Here is a 14,411-nt window from a genome sequence, read left to right as displayed (position 1 = left end):
AGTCAAATCACATTTACAAATTGTACATATTCATCTTAGCAAACTAAACCATACTTCAAAAACTTTATATATGCAATAGTACACAATATCTTCTACATTTCACTCAATTTCAAAAAAAATATTATCAATTCATTGAAAATGAATCAAAGAATATGACATATGGTTTAGAAAACCTCTAGATGTCTATTGTATTGTAGAAGAAACTATGAACTAAAATAATTACTAGATTATGATATGTGTACAATTTAGTATGATCTACCAAAAATAGACAGTTTCAGACCATATAATTAGAAATTACTTAAAAAATATTAAATCTCATCAAATACAGCTGAAATTCAAACCACAATACCACAAAACGTTATACTTAATATGGGAAAAGTTTCAGATTAATATAACTATATATGACCTTTCAAATAATTTGTGAAACATTAACTAAAATAACTGTCCAATAAAACATCACTGTAAACAAACGTATTTGGAAACTTAGTAAATTATTGTATAAAATGGATAAAAATATAATCCATATATTTATAGAAACATATGAATGTCTAATTTCATTAAAAATAAAGTGGGGCTCAAAAATACCAAACAAACAGAGAGTAATACACCTTGTACCATAACTTAGCAAAACTATTCGATTTTGACCAACATTTTTAAAACTAAGAGTAAACATATAAGATGAACTCCAATATCTATGAAATTTCACATGAAGGATAAAAACATAATCACGTGGATTCAGTAAAATTTTCAAATCAAAAGGACACTTAAAACATATCTAACCATTAGTTACAAATCACTGCTAAACAGGGGATTCTTTCCAGTTTTCGCAATAATTTTTTAATATTTTTCAAAAATACTAGCCCTTCACTAAAAATTATGAAATTTAACATGTTGACATTAAAATCACTGTAATAGACGTAGAAAAATTTAAAATTAAAATTACTTCATGTTAACTATACGAAATGAGCTCATCAAGTTGAATAAAATTCTTGGCCGAAACAGCGAATCATCAGCCCTTAATCATGTACGCAATTTTTTATACAAACCATAATTATCATGCCTCTAACATAAGTTTTTCACAAAAAAAATAATCCTAGATGCACATATAAATTCATTGATTGAAAAGAAAGTATAAGCAAGCATGAACACCTTAATTCTTGTAAAAACCCTTTTTGTTCTTTCAAGACTACTATTATTTCGAAAGTATGGGGAAAAAATAAGTTAACTAGAAGAAGTCTTTGTACTTAGAGAAGAATTTGTGTAATAACTAAAAATATAAAATGAACGTGAATGGACACTTGTAACTAGGGATGTCAATGCAACCCGAAATTCGTGGGCCGACCCGAATAACCCGACAAAATTAGAGGGTTAGGGTTGAAAAATCGCAACCCGAAAAAATCTCCAGCCTGATTAGCCCGCACCCGACTAACCCGGAACCCGATAGGGCTAGCCCGAAAACCCGATGGGCTGGCCCGGTGGGCTGATGGAATTGTGACTGATGCATCCAGTTACAACTTCTGTTATGTTTAGATCTATGGTATTTGCTTAAATATATATATGTAGCCTCATTAAAAAAAGTAAAATTAATTAGTTAGAATATATATATATATGTGTGTGTGTGTGTGTGTGTGCAATCTTATTAAAAAAAGTGAAATTAATTACGGATTTTTTTGTAGAAATTGATTATTAGTATCTCATTAGTTAGAAATTAATTATTAGTATTTCATTTTAAAGTGATACCAATTTTTTTTTCCTTTCAATAAGACGTGCATGTCAAATTCACTAATTATTCAGTAATAATCCAGATTGATTCTAGTGCATTGATACATGTTAAATTTTACTATCTCATTTTAATATAATTTTGTTTATGTAATCTTGAATATCTTATATTTTTGCATTTCATGCTTTGCTATATAATTCATATCTTTAATATCTATGTATATTTTATACATTATACATTAGATCATTAGGAATAATAAAATACAAGTGATAATTTTATTTTTACGCCTTTAACCTGATTAGCCCGATGGGCTAGCCCGAAACCCGAAAGTTTAGGGTTAGGGTTGAAGATTTACAACCCGAAAAAATCTCCAACCCGATTAGCCCGCACCCGACTAACCCGGAACTCGATAGGGCTAGCCCGAAAACCCGGTGGGCTAGCCCGATTGACATCCCTACTTGTAACTCAAAGGTGAAAATTAAATTATAACATGACACCACATCATTTTCTAGAATCCTCATTTTTGCTAAACATGTAAGTTTATCTAATAATTGTAGTCCTATATGTATTTATATATACATATATAAACACACGCACACTACATAATCACACACCACACACACATTACATGCACACGCACACACACACACACATGCATATATAATATAGTAGAGAATTTAATATTATTAGATACATATTTGCATAAATTATAAGTAATAATAATGCATGATTTAACTATATTTTTTTTTCCGGGTGCGAATCCACTTATTCTAACCTTAAAGAATTTAATTTCTATACTTACTAAATAAATCTATTGACAATTTCTATAGGGATATTACAAAGAGGCTTAATCTTCATTCATATATTAGCTTATCATCATTTCCACATTGATATTTTATCATTCCTGCATTGATCTTAAATTTAACTTCACCGTGAAAAAAATATAAATAAATGGATACTTTTGAGATGCATTTAAAATAAATAGATTATTCGATTTAATTTGATCATGAAAAATAATTCTCAAATTGATCTAACACATTCTCATATATATTGAATCTATGTTAAATCTCCAATCCAAAATTTAGATAAAATGATTATTAAACTTTGCCATTTAAAAATCTAAATAAAAAGATACTTTAAATTTTAAAAAATAATAAAAATATATTTAAATGTATTTGAAATAAATAGGTTCTTATTGTTTGAAATTTTATCGAGATTATTAATCAATTATTGATTTATATTTTATTTATTTATATACATATTTTATAAATTTAAACAAATATCAAGAAATTAGTTGGTATTATTATACGCGGTTGGGACGAAAATAATGTTAGGTCCTGAGGGTCTCGAATAGGTGTATGGGGGGGGGGAATACACCTATAGGCTATTTTTAACATAATCTACTGACCTCAATCAGAGGGATCTCAGTTAGAGATCAAAACGAAACTTTTGCACGCAAACAAGGACTTCTGTTTTACTGAAATCAGTTTTGACCAACAGGGTTGACGACTGATACTGAAGGCTCTTCAGTAATGAGTTATCAGTTAAATTGCTGGAACTTAACTGATGCAAGTAAAGGCTTCAGTCGTGTTTGCTAAAATAGAGATGATATCACTCTTCCTAACTATCAGAGGATAGTTCAGTCAGATCAATATCATACGCAGCGGAAATGAAACTTAGTTTCGTAATAGCCTCGGTGGAGCAAGTTGTTGGTTAAGGTTTCTCTTTGCTGTTAGTCAGTGTTCAGTTTTATCAATTGAAATAGCACAAGTAAGAATGTAAAACTGAAAGCTGTAAACAACACAGAGACTTTTACGTGGTTCGGAAAAACCCTTTCCTACATCCACGGTTGGTTGATCAGACCAACAATCCACTCCGCAAGTGCTTCACTGGTGCACTGCAAACCGTACCCGTGTGCTTGCCTGGTGCACACAACCGTAAACTGAAGAAAACCCTTCTTCAGCACCCACACAACCTCGCGTAGGATTTCCCTGCTAAGCACACCTCGTGCTCAGACTTTTCACCCAGAGTTCAGAGTACCTTCCTGAACTCCGAACCACTCAAACACTCTTATGGAAGGGAGGTTTGAACGAGTGCCAACTATACTTACAAAGAACAAGTTCTTTGAAGCAAGTTTGACCTTTGGCTTCTGGGTAAACAGATATATGCCTAGGATCTAAGATAATGTATGTAATCAGTAGTGACTGATTTTGGCTTTGGAATTCTCTTCTTCGATTCAAGCTTTGGGGAGGTTAAGCTTTAGGCTGAGTAGCAATTTTGGCAGAGCTTCAGCTTATGTCGTTGAATCGGTGAAGGTTGAAGTGATCCTCGAGCGCTATTTGTAGGAGAACTCTTGAATAAATCCGTTGGCGTAAATCATCCTCAAGATTTCTTCCGTTGGAGAGCAATTCGAATTTGGGCTGAGGCTTCAATCTTCGAGGTTCCTTGTCTGTGTGGAAACGGCTCTCTTTGATGGACAGGAGATGTGACGTCTCTAAAAAGTAACCACCAGATAGGAATGACCTCTGCAGAGATAAGATATTCTGAGATCTCTGCATTTAATGTGGCTGTACTTGTGCGTACGTGGCTTCCTCTGAACGTTGGAAGATCAGTCCTAGGAGGAATGTTCAACTGATACTTGACTTTAGTATCAGCCATTTTGCGCGCATTAAATAATCAGTCTTCAACTGATTCTTCAACTGATACTTCAGTTGGTATCTGCAGTCTTCAGTCTTCAGTCTTCGTTCTTCAGTCTTCAGTCTTCGTTCATTCAGTCTTCAGTCTTCGACACCGCAAACTAAACTAGAAACGAACTCTAACACTTGAGTTCAAAGCGATTCTAGTCTATTACAGTTAAGTTCTATGAATTTTGGTATCATCAAAACAAGGGTTAGGATATTCCACAAGGTTCCCAACAAATAAATATTAATATAATCACATATATAATAAAAAATGAAATACTCTTATGTTGCATCACCATATTTTTGCATTTTTATTTATGCTAATTCTCCAAAGATTTTCATATTTATCTAAATCTTCTCATCTCACATTGTTTTTTTATGAGATTTCATCAAAATAAAATCTATATAAAAGGGTGCTCTTACTCTCTAAACCAAAAACTCACATTTAATTGATAAAACTAGTACGACCATCGGTGCGATGCACGACGAAATCGAAATTAAATGATATGTTTAAATAAATAAGTATAAATACTAAATAGAAACAAAATATAATAAATGCAAAATATGATTCAAAAATAAAATACTAATTACTCAATAAAATTCCAAATTTAAAAACGTAATTTTCAATTATGTATAAAGTGTAATGCTAATTATAGTTATTAAATTATTTTAAATTATTTAATAATGAAAATTAATATTACACATCATTATTAAATATAAAGTTGTAAAATTTTAACAAATAGAAAGAAAAATAATAATATTTTAAAATTTTAATAACCTATTCGTTTTAAATTCATTTTTGATTATTTTTATACCATATTAAATATCTTCTGACGAACTTAAACTTAAGATGCACATTGAATATTTTTTTAAAAAATATGTTTAGAAAAGAATTAAAATTATAACAAGAAAAGAGAAAAAAAATAGTAAAAAAATTGATGAGAGAAGACAGAGAAAAAATGGAGGGGTAAAATGGAAGGAGAAAACTCCTCTTTTATATAGTATTATATAGATGATTGAGATTAATTCAATTTGAATTGCTTTGTCGATTTAAATTGATCAAATTTATATGGTTAAATAAAAAATTATTTAATTTATTTTTTTAAAAATAAATAGTACTTGTGATTAAATAAATTATTTCTTCATTTTAATTTGTCATAAATAATACTCCCTCCGTCCCCAAAATAAGTTCCTCTTTGGGGACGGCACGAGTTTTAAGGAAAATGGTAAAGTGTATTGATAGTGGAAAAAAATACTCCATCCGTCCCAATAATGAAGACACACTTTCCTTAATGGGTTGTCCCAATAATGAAGACACATTTCTATATATAGAAATAATTAGGGCTTACCAATCATTAATTAATTTATCACTAATTAGGGTATAAAGTCTAATAAAACCCTAAATCATTTCTCCCTCTCTTCAATATTCTCACTCATCCTCTCTCTCGGCTCTCTTGGCGCCGCCGCCGCCCTGCCGGCGGTTTCCACCCTCATCGCGCCCTCTCTCCCTCATCACCGCCGCTGCCTTGCCGAGCCCTAGCCCCTCCCTCTTTCTCTCCGATTCTCCCTCAAACGGCGCCCCTTCCCACGCCCTTCCTCTGCCAGATCTGCCACCACCGCCCTTCTTCTCATTCTCCCAAAAACCCAGATCCGCCAAACCACCACCCTCAATTTCTAGGTTCGATTTGAGAGAGGAAGATAGTGGTGGATCTGGTTCTGGGGAGGCGGAGGCATCGCTCGAGATACGTCGGGTTTGAAACCGCCGCACATCTCCCTCTCTTCTCCTTCTCCGGCCGCCGCAGCGGTGTGAGGCCACCACCGTCCTTCTGAAACCCTCCATCTCCGCCGCCATTCTCATGGTTCAAATTTGGGTATCACAGAGAACAAAATTGGCAGATTTTCATGGATTCGAAATTTCTAGCTGTGTTAGTTTCGATTTCTGGATTTGATTTCTGGTTGTGTTGTTTCGATTTCATAATTCAATTTTTTGTGTTGTTTCGATTTCTGGATTCGATTTTCTGCATTTCGGCGGTGTTGTTGCTGTTTCGGCGGTATTGTTGCTGTTTCGATTTTCATAATTCAATTTCTGGTTGTTGCTGTTTCGATTTCTGGTTCTGGATTCGATTTTCTGCATTTCTGGATTCGATTTTCTGAACAAAATGGGAATGGCAGATTTTGATTTTGCTCTTGCTGTTTCGGCGGTGTTGTTGGAGGTGGTCGGCGGTGGTGGTGGTCGACGGTGTAGTGGTGGGCGGCGACATTAGATACTTAAAATAAAGTAAAAAGAAATCAATAATCATTTACTAATCAAATACACTAATAAAGTTGGGCACTCTACTTTATTCCCTAATCTACCTCACCTTAACCTCCGTGCCCAAATGAAGTGTGTCTTCATTATTGGGACGGAGGGAGTATGTTATAATTAGTATTGGGAGTAGTGAAAAGGTGAAAAAGTGTTATAATTAGTATTGAGAGTGGTGAAAAAGTGAAAAGTAAGAATAAATAAAGTATTATTAGTGGTGGGTAGTTGTCCAAAAATAGAAAGAAAGAAAGATGAACTTATTTGGGGGACGTCCCAAAATGGAAAAAGAGGAACTTATTTCAGGGACGGAGGGAGTATATTTTGCGCAATTTTTTTTTCTCTAAAAAATTGGATTACACATTGATTGTTTATGAAAATTTATCAATTGAAATACTAAATAAATTGATATGATATAATTGGAATCTCATATCAATTTTTTTAAGCCTTAGACGAGATGATTCTCAAAACTTAGTTATGGTCTTTCAAACTTCAAACAAGATGATACTTACTAGCCATTTTTATTCTTTCGAACCTCAAACGAAATAATGCTTAAAACTCAGTTATTGTATTTTTAACTCCAAATGAGATGATGCACATAACCCTGTTATGGTTTTTCAAGCTCCACACAAGATGATATTTAGAAGTTAGTTATGATCTTATAAGCTTCAGATTGTATAATCTCACAAGTCAGTCCTGGTATTTCAAGCTCCTAATGAAAATAATATTTAGAACTGAGTTATGATATTTAAAGCACCAGATAGTAATGTTCAAACGATTGACACATAAAAGTCGGATATAGTGTTTCAGAGTTTAGACGAGATAATGCTCAATAGTTTGGCGTTAAAAAGTCAAATATTGTCTTTCGAGTTCTTGATGATACCGTGGTCTTATAAAGTTGAGATGAGATGATACTTATATGACATATGAAATCTTAAATTAATTTTTATCCGTTAATATAGAAATAATGTATAAAATTTATATAAAAGGGTATTTTTATTATCCTAGCAAAAAATTAACATTTGATTGATTAATATAATTGAGATTAATATAATGTAAACTTTATACATCAAGTTAAATTAATTAAAAATAATTATATTATATAAAAATAATATAAATAATTTAAAGTCCCGTCGAAATTCGACGGGTCATACACTAGTTATTACTATTTGAATTTGAAACCAAAATTGGTTTAGTCGGTTGATACGTTCGTGTGAAGGGTAAAAAGCGGCCATCGCCGCAAAAATATCTTAATACACAGTTTCCTATTATGAGATGTAGCAGCAGCCGGAGCGGATAATAGAAGAGAAGAGAAGAGAAGAGAAGAAAGAAGAAAATGGTGGCGCCCACTTTCATTCAACCTCGCCTAATCTCCACCTTCCTTGGGGACTGCCGCTTTCTTCCCTCCCATTCCGCTCATTCAATCCATCATCTCTTCCGTTTCAATCCAGGTTCCCCAATTTCACCTCTAATTTCTAACTTGTTGGAACCCGATATTCGTTTAATCCCATAAGTTTATTTATTTATTTTAGACCGGATTGGTATTTGCTAATCCTGCAATAGCTTTGGAAAACTTTGGTGAATTATCTTATGTCACAACGATACTGTTGGATGTGGAAAGTTTGAAAAATACGTCATGGGTTTACAGGGTGTTTGGCTAAGCTTATTTTAGAGAACTCTTCAACAACTTATAAGATGTAATGTCTCAAGAGTTTATAAGTTGTCCAAATATTTTGGATAATTGAATTTATAAGCTAAAGAGAGAATTGTGATTTAGAGGGACAAAATCCTAATTAGAATGAGAAAACCAAAAAGGGATCAAATTGAAAGGGCATATGTTGAAAATGATGTAATGTCTCAAGAGTTTATAAGTTGTCCAAATATTTTGGATAATTGAATTTATAAGCGAAAGAGAGAATTGTGATTTAGAGGGACAAAATCCTAATTAGAATGAGAAAACCAAAAAGAGATCAAATTGAAAGGGCATATGTTGAAAATAATAAACCGTAGTAGAGCTGTTTTTGTAAATTGATTGTTGAGAAACTTATTTTTGGGGAGCTTATAAGTTGCTTAGGAGTTTTTTGGCCAAACTCTTCTCAAGAGCTTATTTTAAGTAGCTAATAAGCTCAGACAAACACCCTCTTTATACTGACTTGAGAGATTTTATTCTGCTTGGGAAGGTCCAAACATGAAGAATGGGAGATGTATGGTTTATCATGCGTAGAAAGTTCACTTTTTCATGTTACAGCCTCGTAAGGATTTTCTGATTTTTTTTTCTTCTTTTTTTTGGCGTAGTCTAGTTTCATGCTAGCCTCGAATCTTTCTCTTCATATAGGTCATTACCTATATGCTTCTTTTTAATGTACATTTACAATTAACTCTTACTTGAGCAACCAAATGTACCTGGGTAAGTGATGTGTGCCATAAATTTGATGATTATCAGTCATTAATATTTTATGTTCCTTATTTTCATGCTCTGTAAGACTCTTAAATCATAAAATGTTGCTATCCTTGTCGTAGTTGATTGTTTCAGATTTTGGTTATTTAGTTTCACAGAAGAAAATTTTCGGAAGAGAAGTATATTTTTTGATAGATCGCCATTAACATTAGTTTCCTATTGTATTTCTGAGCAGGAAGAGACCACGTGTCAATGAAAATGTCAAGGAAGTTCTCTGGATTAACCAATTTATTATTTAACAGAAGGTATGCTTTCCTGTCTCCTACAAAATTCGGAGTTTTGAGCACACATTAACTGGAAGTCTGGAACTACATGTGCATTTCATTATATAGACTGGAATTAGCTCCTTTTTGAGTATTTGTTTAATTTCTTGAAGCTGATATATTGTCCCGTTTTTTTGAAATTTACTTTAATCTAATTCGTGCTTTGCCATTTCATGCTTTGCTGTTTTGCTGTTATGCTATTTTTTACTTCCTGGCAGAAGTACTGAAGAAGTCGCTGATAGCAAGAGGCAACGTTTAAAACCTGGTAAAGTATCTCCCATTCGGCTAGTTCCCAGTCACATAATAAAACCTCCTTATGTGAAATCTAGAAAACCGCCTGGCATTGCTAGTGGGCCTGAAATTCACGACGAGAAAGGGATAGCATGCATGAGAGCTTCAGGGAGGCTTGCTGCACAAGTTCTTCTGCATGCTGGAACTTTAGTGAAGGTTCATTTCTGCTCATTTCCTTTATGCATATGACCTGTCTTGCTAGGCCCATCGAGACTTCAATTGGAATTAGATCCATGCATTGATCTAGCTTTCGCACGAGACTTCATTTACAACTTATTTTCTTCTCTTGGCAGCCAGGCATCACAACAGATGAAATTGACCAAGCAGTTCATCAAATGATCATTGACAATGGAGCATATCCATCTCCTCTTGGTTATGGTGGGTTTCCAAAGAGTGTATGCACATCGGTGAATGAGTGCATTTGCCATGGGATTCCAGATTCACGGGCCCTTGAGGTTTGCAGTACCGAACCTTTGGCATCAAAATAGTAGTTCTTTTTATGTTTGTCAAATTTGCAACTTTAAGTTACTGGCATGTGGCTTTGCAGGATGGTGACATTATCAACATTGATGTTACAGTTTATCTAAATGTAAGCAATTTCATTTTTTCCGCAATTTCTCCTTTACTAAAGCCGCTAGTTTTCTGTGCAATACTCTCTCATGAGCCATTAATTCCTCCAAGTTTCTTGATGGAGTCTTTCTGCATTTAATTTGATTGACTGTGACATGCAGGGTTATCATGGTGATACATCTGCAACATTTTTTGTTGGAGCAGTCAATGAGGAGGCCAAAAGCTTAGTTAAGGTAGGGTTACCTGGTAGGTGCAATCTTTATCCTATTTAGTTCCAAGAACATGTTTGATTTCTAATAGGTGACATATAATGATTCCTATATAAGCCAGTTAGTAGTTTTGTTTATTCTGTTCAAGTCATTGTGTTTTATGATTCAAAGCTCATTATATTATTATTTGCCATTGAGAGTATCAATCATCTCACTTTCTGAGTGATAATTGTGCTTTGTCATAGGTAACCAAAGAATGCCTCGACAAAGCAATATCAATATGTGCACCAGGAGTCGAATTTAAACAAATTGGCAAGACAATACAGTAAGACATCTGTTATATCTTATTTGCCTTTTGACTGTATTATACTCCTACAATATAATCATGCCTATACTTGTGCTTGTGCATGTGTACTTAATATAGGGTTGATTGCCTAAGCAAAACATGATCTTTGATCGGTTTTGCAATAGCAACACCAATTTGAAATTGTAGTAAGGGCAATACTGACTTCGAAACTTTTGTAAATCAAACATCGACCAAATTTCCGGTAATATGAATTCAACTTGTCCGGAAAACTTGGTTAAAATAATGTTATTTTCTTGTAATAAAACTTAGCCCAAACAATGCTGTTCTGCTGGAAGTGAATTGATGTTTTAAATGAAAAAAATTGAAAGACATTGTTGTAATAGCAACAGTTTAAAAGTCATGTTGTAGTTGCAAAATATACCCATGTTCGTGAGTTTTAAGATATTTTTCCTGCTAATGTATAGTATAATATATTTACATATGATATTACTTGTCCGTGGTTTACCTTTATGCTTAATATGTTTACAGTCTACGATATATTCACCATATGAACTGTACCTAAAATTAAACCCACTAAACTGGGTGATTTTTTATGTTCCTTTACTAATTACAAGTAAGAATAGTACATATATAGGATCTTGAACGTGATTTGATCTTATGTCCTCGAACTTTGTTTGGTCCAATTAGGTGATAGAGTAAAGGTGTTGGCAAAGAGAAGAATAACGATAGAATATAAAAGAGAACTCCTCAATAAGGCCTACAGCGATAGCTGTCCCAAAACAATGTATTTTCCAGAATGACTCAAACATAACACCTAAACCCTACTTTTAAAGGAAAGTAGAATAAACCCTAGTTTAAAAGCCCATGCACACGTTGGGCCCTAACTAAACCAAAGCAACAAATAACAATAATCACTAAAGCAAAATAATAATAGTAATAATAAATGAAGTAAAATAACGATAAGACACTTTAGGAATGCTTGGCCACAGCTCTCTGCCCACGAACATAGACTCGGAACTTCAGGCTCATGCTAACATTAGGTCCTTGAACATTGCACCATATTATAATGTTTTAAAAAATGAAAAAAAAAAACGCTGCTTAAACGCCGCTTCAAGGCGGTTCGGCAGAATCCCATTCCTCATGCGCCGTTTACCCCCCTCCCCCGTGAACGTACGCCTCCGCCTTGCTGAGGCGGTGAGGTGGTGTGAGGCGCTGCGAGGTCAAAAGATTTTAAAATTTGAAAAACCTAGCGGCAACTAGCAGCAACTCTCTGCGCTCCTCTCTTTTTCATCTATGCGCTCCTCTCGTCTTCATCTATTCTACTTTAATTTAAGATTTTAAACACTTAATAGCAGTTATGAACTTATGTGTTTTGAATTATTTGCTATGTTTTTATGTAGTTTGGAATATTTGCTGTCTTTATGTGTTTTATGACATTAGGTATAATTTATGTGTTTTTTTACGAATTCCGCCTCACTCCGTTTCAAAACTTACGCCTCGTGAGGCGGAAGAAAAACGTTTCGCCTTACAAAACGCACTTTAAAACACCCCCTCAACTTTCATATGATTCAATTGGACTCCTTAGATTTTGTGTTATTTTATGACTATGTCCTCAAATGATCACCGATAATTGGATCCATCATAGAACTCAATACAGAATTTAAGGTCTCAATTGAACTTTGAAACAAATAAAAGTTTAAAACCCAATTATAGCATAATGCAAATCAAGGGACCAAATCACAGATAAACATGAAAGTTCAGTGCTTATCTTTGCATTACTCCTTACAAGTACCTGAACATCAATTGTCTAATCACTTCAGCAATCTGAAACATAGAAGGAACAACACATCTAATGCCTACTAGAGAAAATGATAATTCATGTTCGTAATTTCTGCTTTGCAATGATTTCTTCTTAAAGTGACCATGCAGATGAACACCGTTATGGAGTTGTCCAGCAGTTCGTTGGCCATGGAGTTGGAAGGGTTTTCCACAGTGCTCCAGTGGTTCTTCATTACAGTACATTCTTCTGCCCTTTTTCCAAATTATCTAAAGCTTGTTATTAGTGCTTCTGGTTTGGTCACTCAATAATTTATTTGCTTTCATGTCCTAAACATCTATTTTCCTACTACAGTTTATGTGGATTGCAACAGGACTTGAAAAATATTTTATAAGGATGTCATTATGCTTTGCAACGAATGGACTATGTTGATATTTTGTTGCATTTGGTCGCATTCTTCTCAGTCCAGCTTGTATGATGCTTGGGTCTACTAGTGAACATTAAGGAACATATGAAAGGGTAATTACTCCGAAATCTATCCATCCAGTTTCTAGAATTTTTCTGATTAAGTAACATATGAATAGGTAATTAACGGCTCTCCGACAAAATTGGGTGATCAGTTGTTAAAAGAGATATATGAACCGTCTGGGACGGATAGATTTCGGAGTGATACACGCCATGTCTCAAGAGTTCAGAGAAAATGTGGCATTGTAATATTTTTGCGCTTTCCTAGCTCCATCCTTGTTCATGTACTCCGAAGATATTTCCTGGCACATCAATGTCTTATGTTTTAATTTCTGATTGATTTGGGTTTATACAGGAAATAATGATCGTGGACGTATGGTTCTCAACCAAACTTTCACCATCGGTAATAGCCAAAGTCACCTTGTATCTCAATTATGAAAAGATCAATTGTTGTGATGTAGAGCATTTAACAGCAACCCGGTAATCTTGAAGGGTCAAGAATCAATCATAGTTTTGTCTCTTCATCTTCATGTGTTTGCAGAACCAATGTTGACACTGGGCAGCATCAACCCGATAATGTGGGACGACGACTGGACAGTTGTGACGGAGGATGGGAGCCTCTCTGCTCAGTTCGAGCACACCATCTTAATAACCAAGGATGGTGCGGAGATACTAACTCAATGTTGATCCTGGCGCTGCAGGAAATGGAGCCGTACCATTGCTGGTATCTGCTACAGAACATTCATTCTTATTCGAATATTGTTTCTTATGATTTAAATGGTACTATGTAATTATACGTTCAAAAAATGGGAATCATTTCCCTTATATTAGCTTTTGGTTTCATCGTCAGTATTTTTAGTGAGATTTATGGGTTATGGGTTGATTGGCTTAAAGCATCCCAAAGTTGTGTGGTGTGCGCGTGTGTTCATGGAATCTGACCGCAGCTATTTTGATTTTTGAGCGTGCATTGTGTAAATTCATGTTCTTATGCGATAGCTTGTAAATTTTATCGGATGACCAAATCACATTTGAAAAATTATGTGTGACAAATTCAGATTTATAGATACTTTAGTTGGTTTCGAACGTAGGTAGTAAAATTTATAGCCTATTAAATTATGTAATGTAGAAATTATAAATTAAGTATATTAAATTATACATTTTATTTTATATTTTAAAGGGTTAATTGCCTCTAAAGTCTTAAAATATAGTCAATTTCATTTTTTCCCTCAATCTTTGAACTTCCTATTAAAATTCACCAACTATCGATTTTTTCCAATTTTCCCATGACGGCAATTTTCGGCCAAATTCGATATTGAAATTATCCTATGTGGCGATATTCACTTAAAACATGGCAAAACGTGGCGTCGGGTG

General features: G+C 34.0%; 1 protein-coding gene across 4 annotated transcripts; it reads left to right on the top strand.

Annotated features, from left to right (window-relative positions):
• The first annotated feature begins 7,861 nt into the window (after positions 1 to 7,861).
• On the top strand, positions 7,862 to 13,889 carry LOC130988985 (methionine aminopeptidase 1D, chloroplastic/mitochondrial). Of its 4 annotated transcripts, XR_009090352.1 has the most exons (11): positions 7,899 to 8,151; positions 9,334 to 9,403; positions 9,640 to 9,868; positions 10,006 to 10,167; positions 10,260 to 10,301; positions 10,444 to 10,515; positions 10,737 to 10,816; positions 12,717 to 12,814; positions 12,930 to 13,094; positions 13,160 to 13,285; positions 13,396 to 13,443. XR_009090352.1 is itself a non-coding variant. In XM_057912975.1 (10 exons), exons 1-10 carry the CDS (start codon positions 8,037 to 8,039, stop codon positions 13,725 to 13,727), a joined length of 1,062 nt encoding a protein of 353 aa, XP_057768958.1. In that variant the 5' UTR covers positions 7,862 to 8,036; the 3' UTR covers positions 13,728 to 13,889. The 4 variants fall into 4 exon arrangements, 2 of the variants coding, with proteins under 2 accessions (XP_057768958.1, XP_057768959.1); XM_057912975.1 differs by lacking the exons at positions 12,930 to 13,094; positions 13,160 to 13,285 and adding an exon at positions 13,582 to 13,889 and having other exon boundaries at positions 7,862 to 8,151; XR_009090351.1 differs by having other exon boundaries at positions 12,930 to 13,285.
• Positions 13,890 to 14,411: the final 522 nt, after the last annotated feature.

The sequence above is a fragment of the Salvia miltiorrhiza genome, chromosome 6 (genome assembly GCF_028751815.1).
Source record: "Salvia miltiorrhiza cultivar Shanhuang (shh) chromosome 6, IMPLAD_Smil_shh, whole genome shotgun sequence".
Taxonomy (NCBI): domain Eukaryota; kingdom Viridiplantae; phylum Streptophyta; class Magnoliopsida; order Lamiales; family Lamiaceae; genus Salvia; species Salvia miltiorrhiza.
Note: the sequence above shows the minus strand (reverse complement) of the source record. Positions and strands in the feature narration are given on the sequence as shown.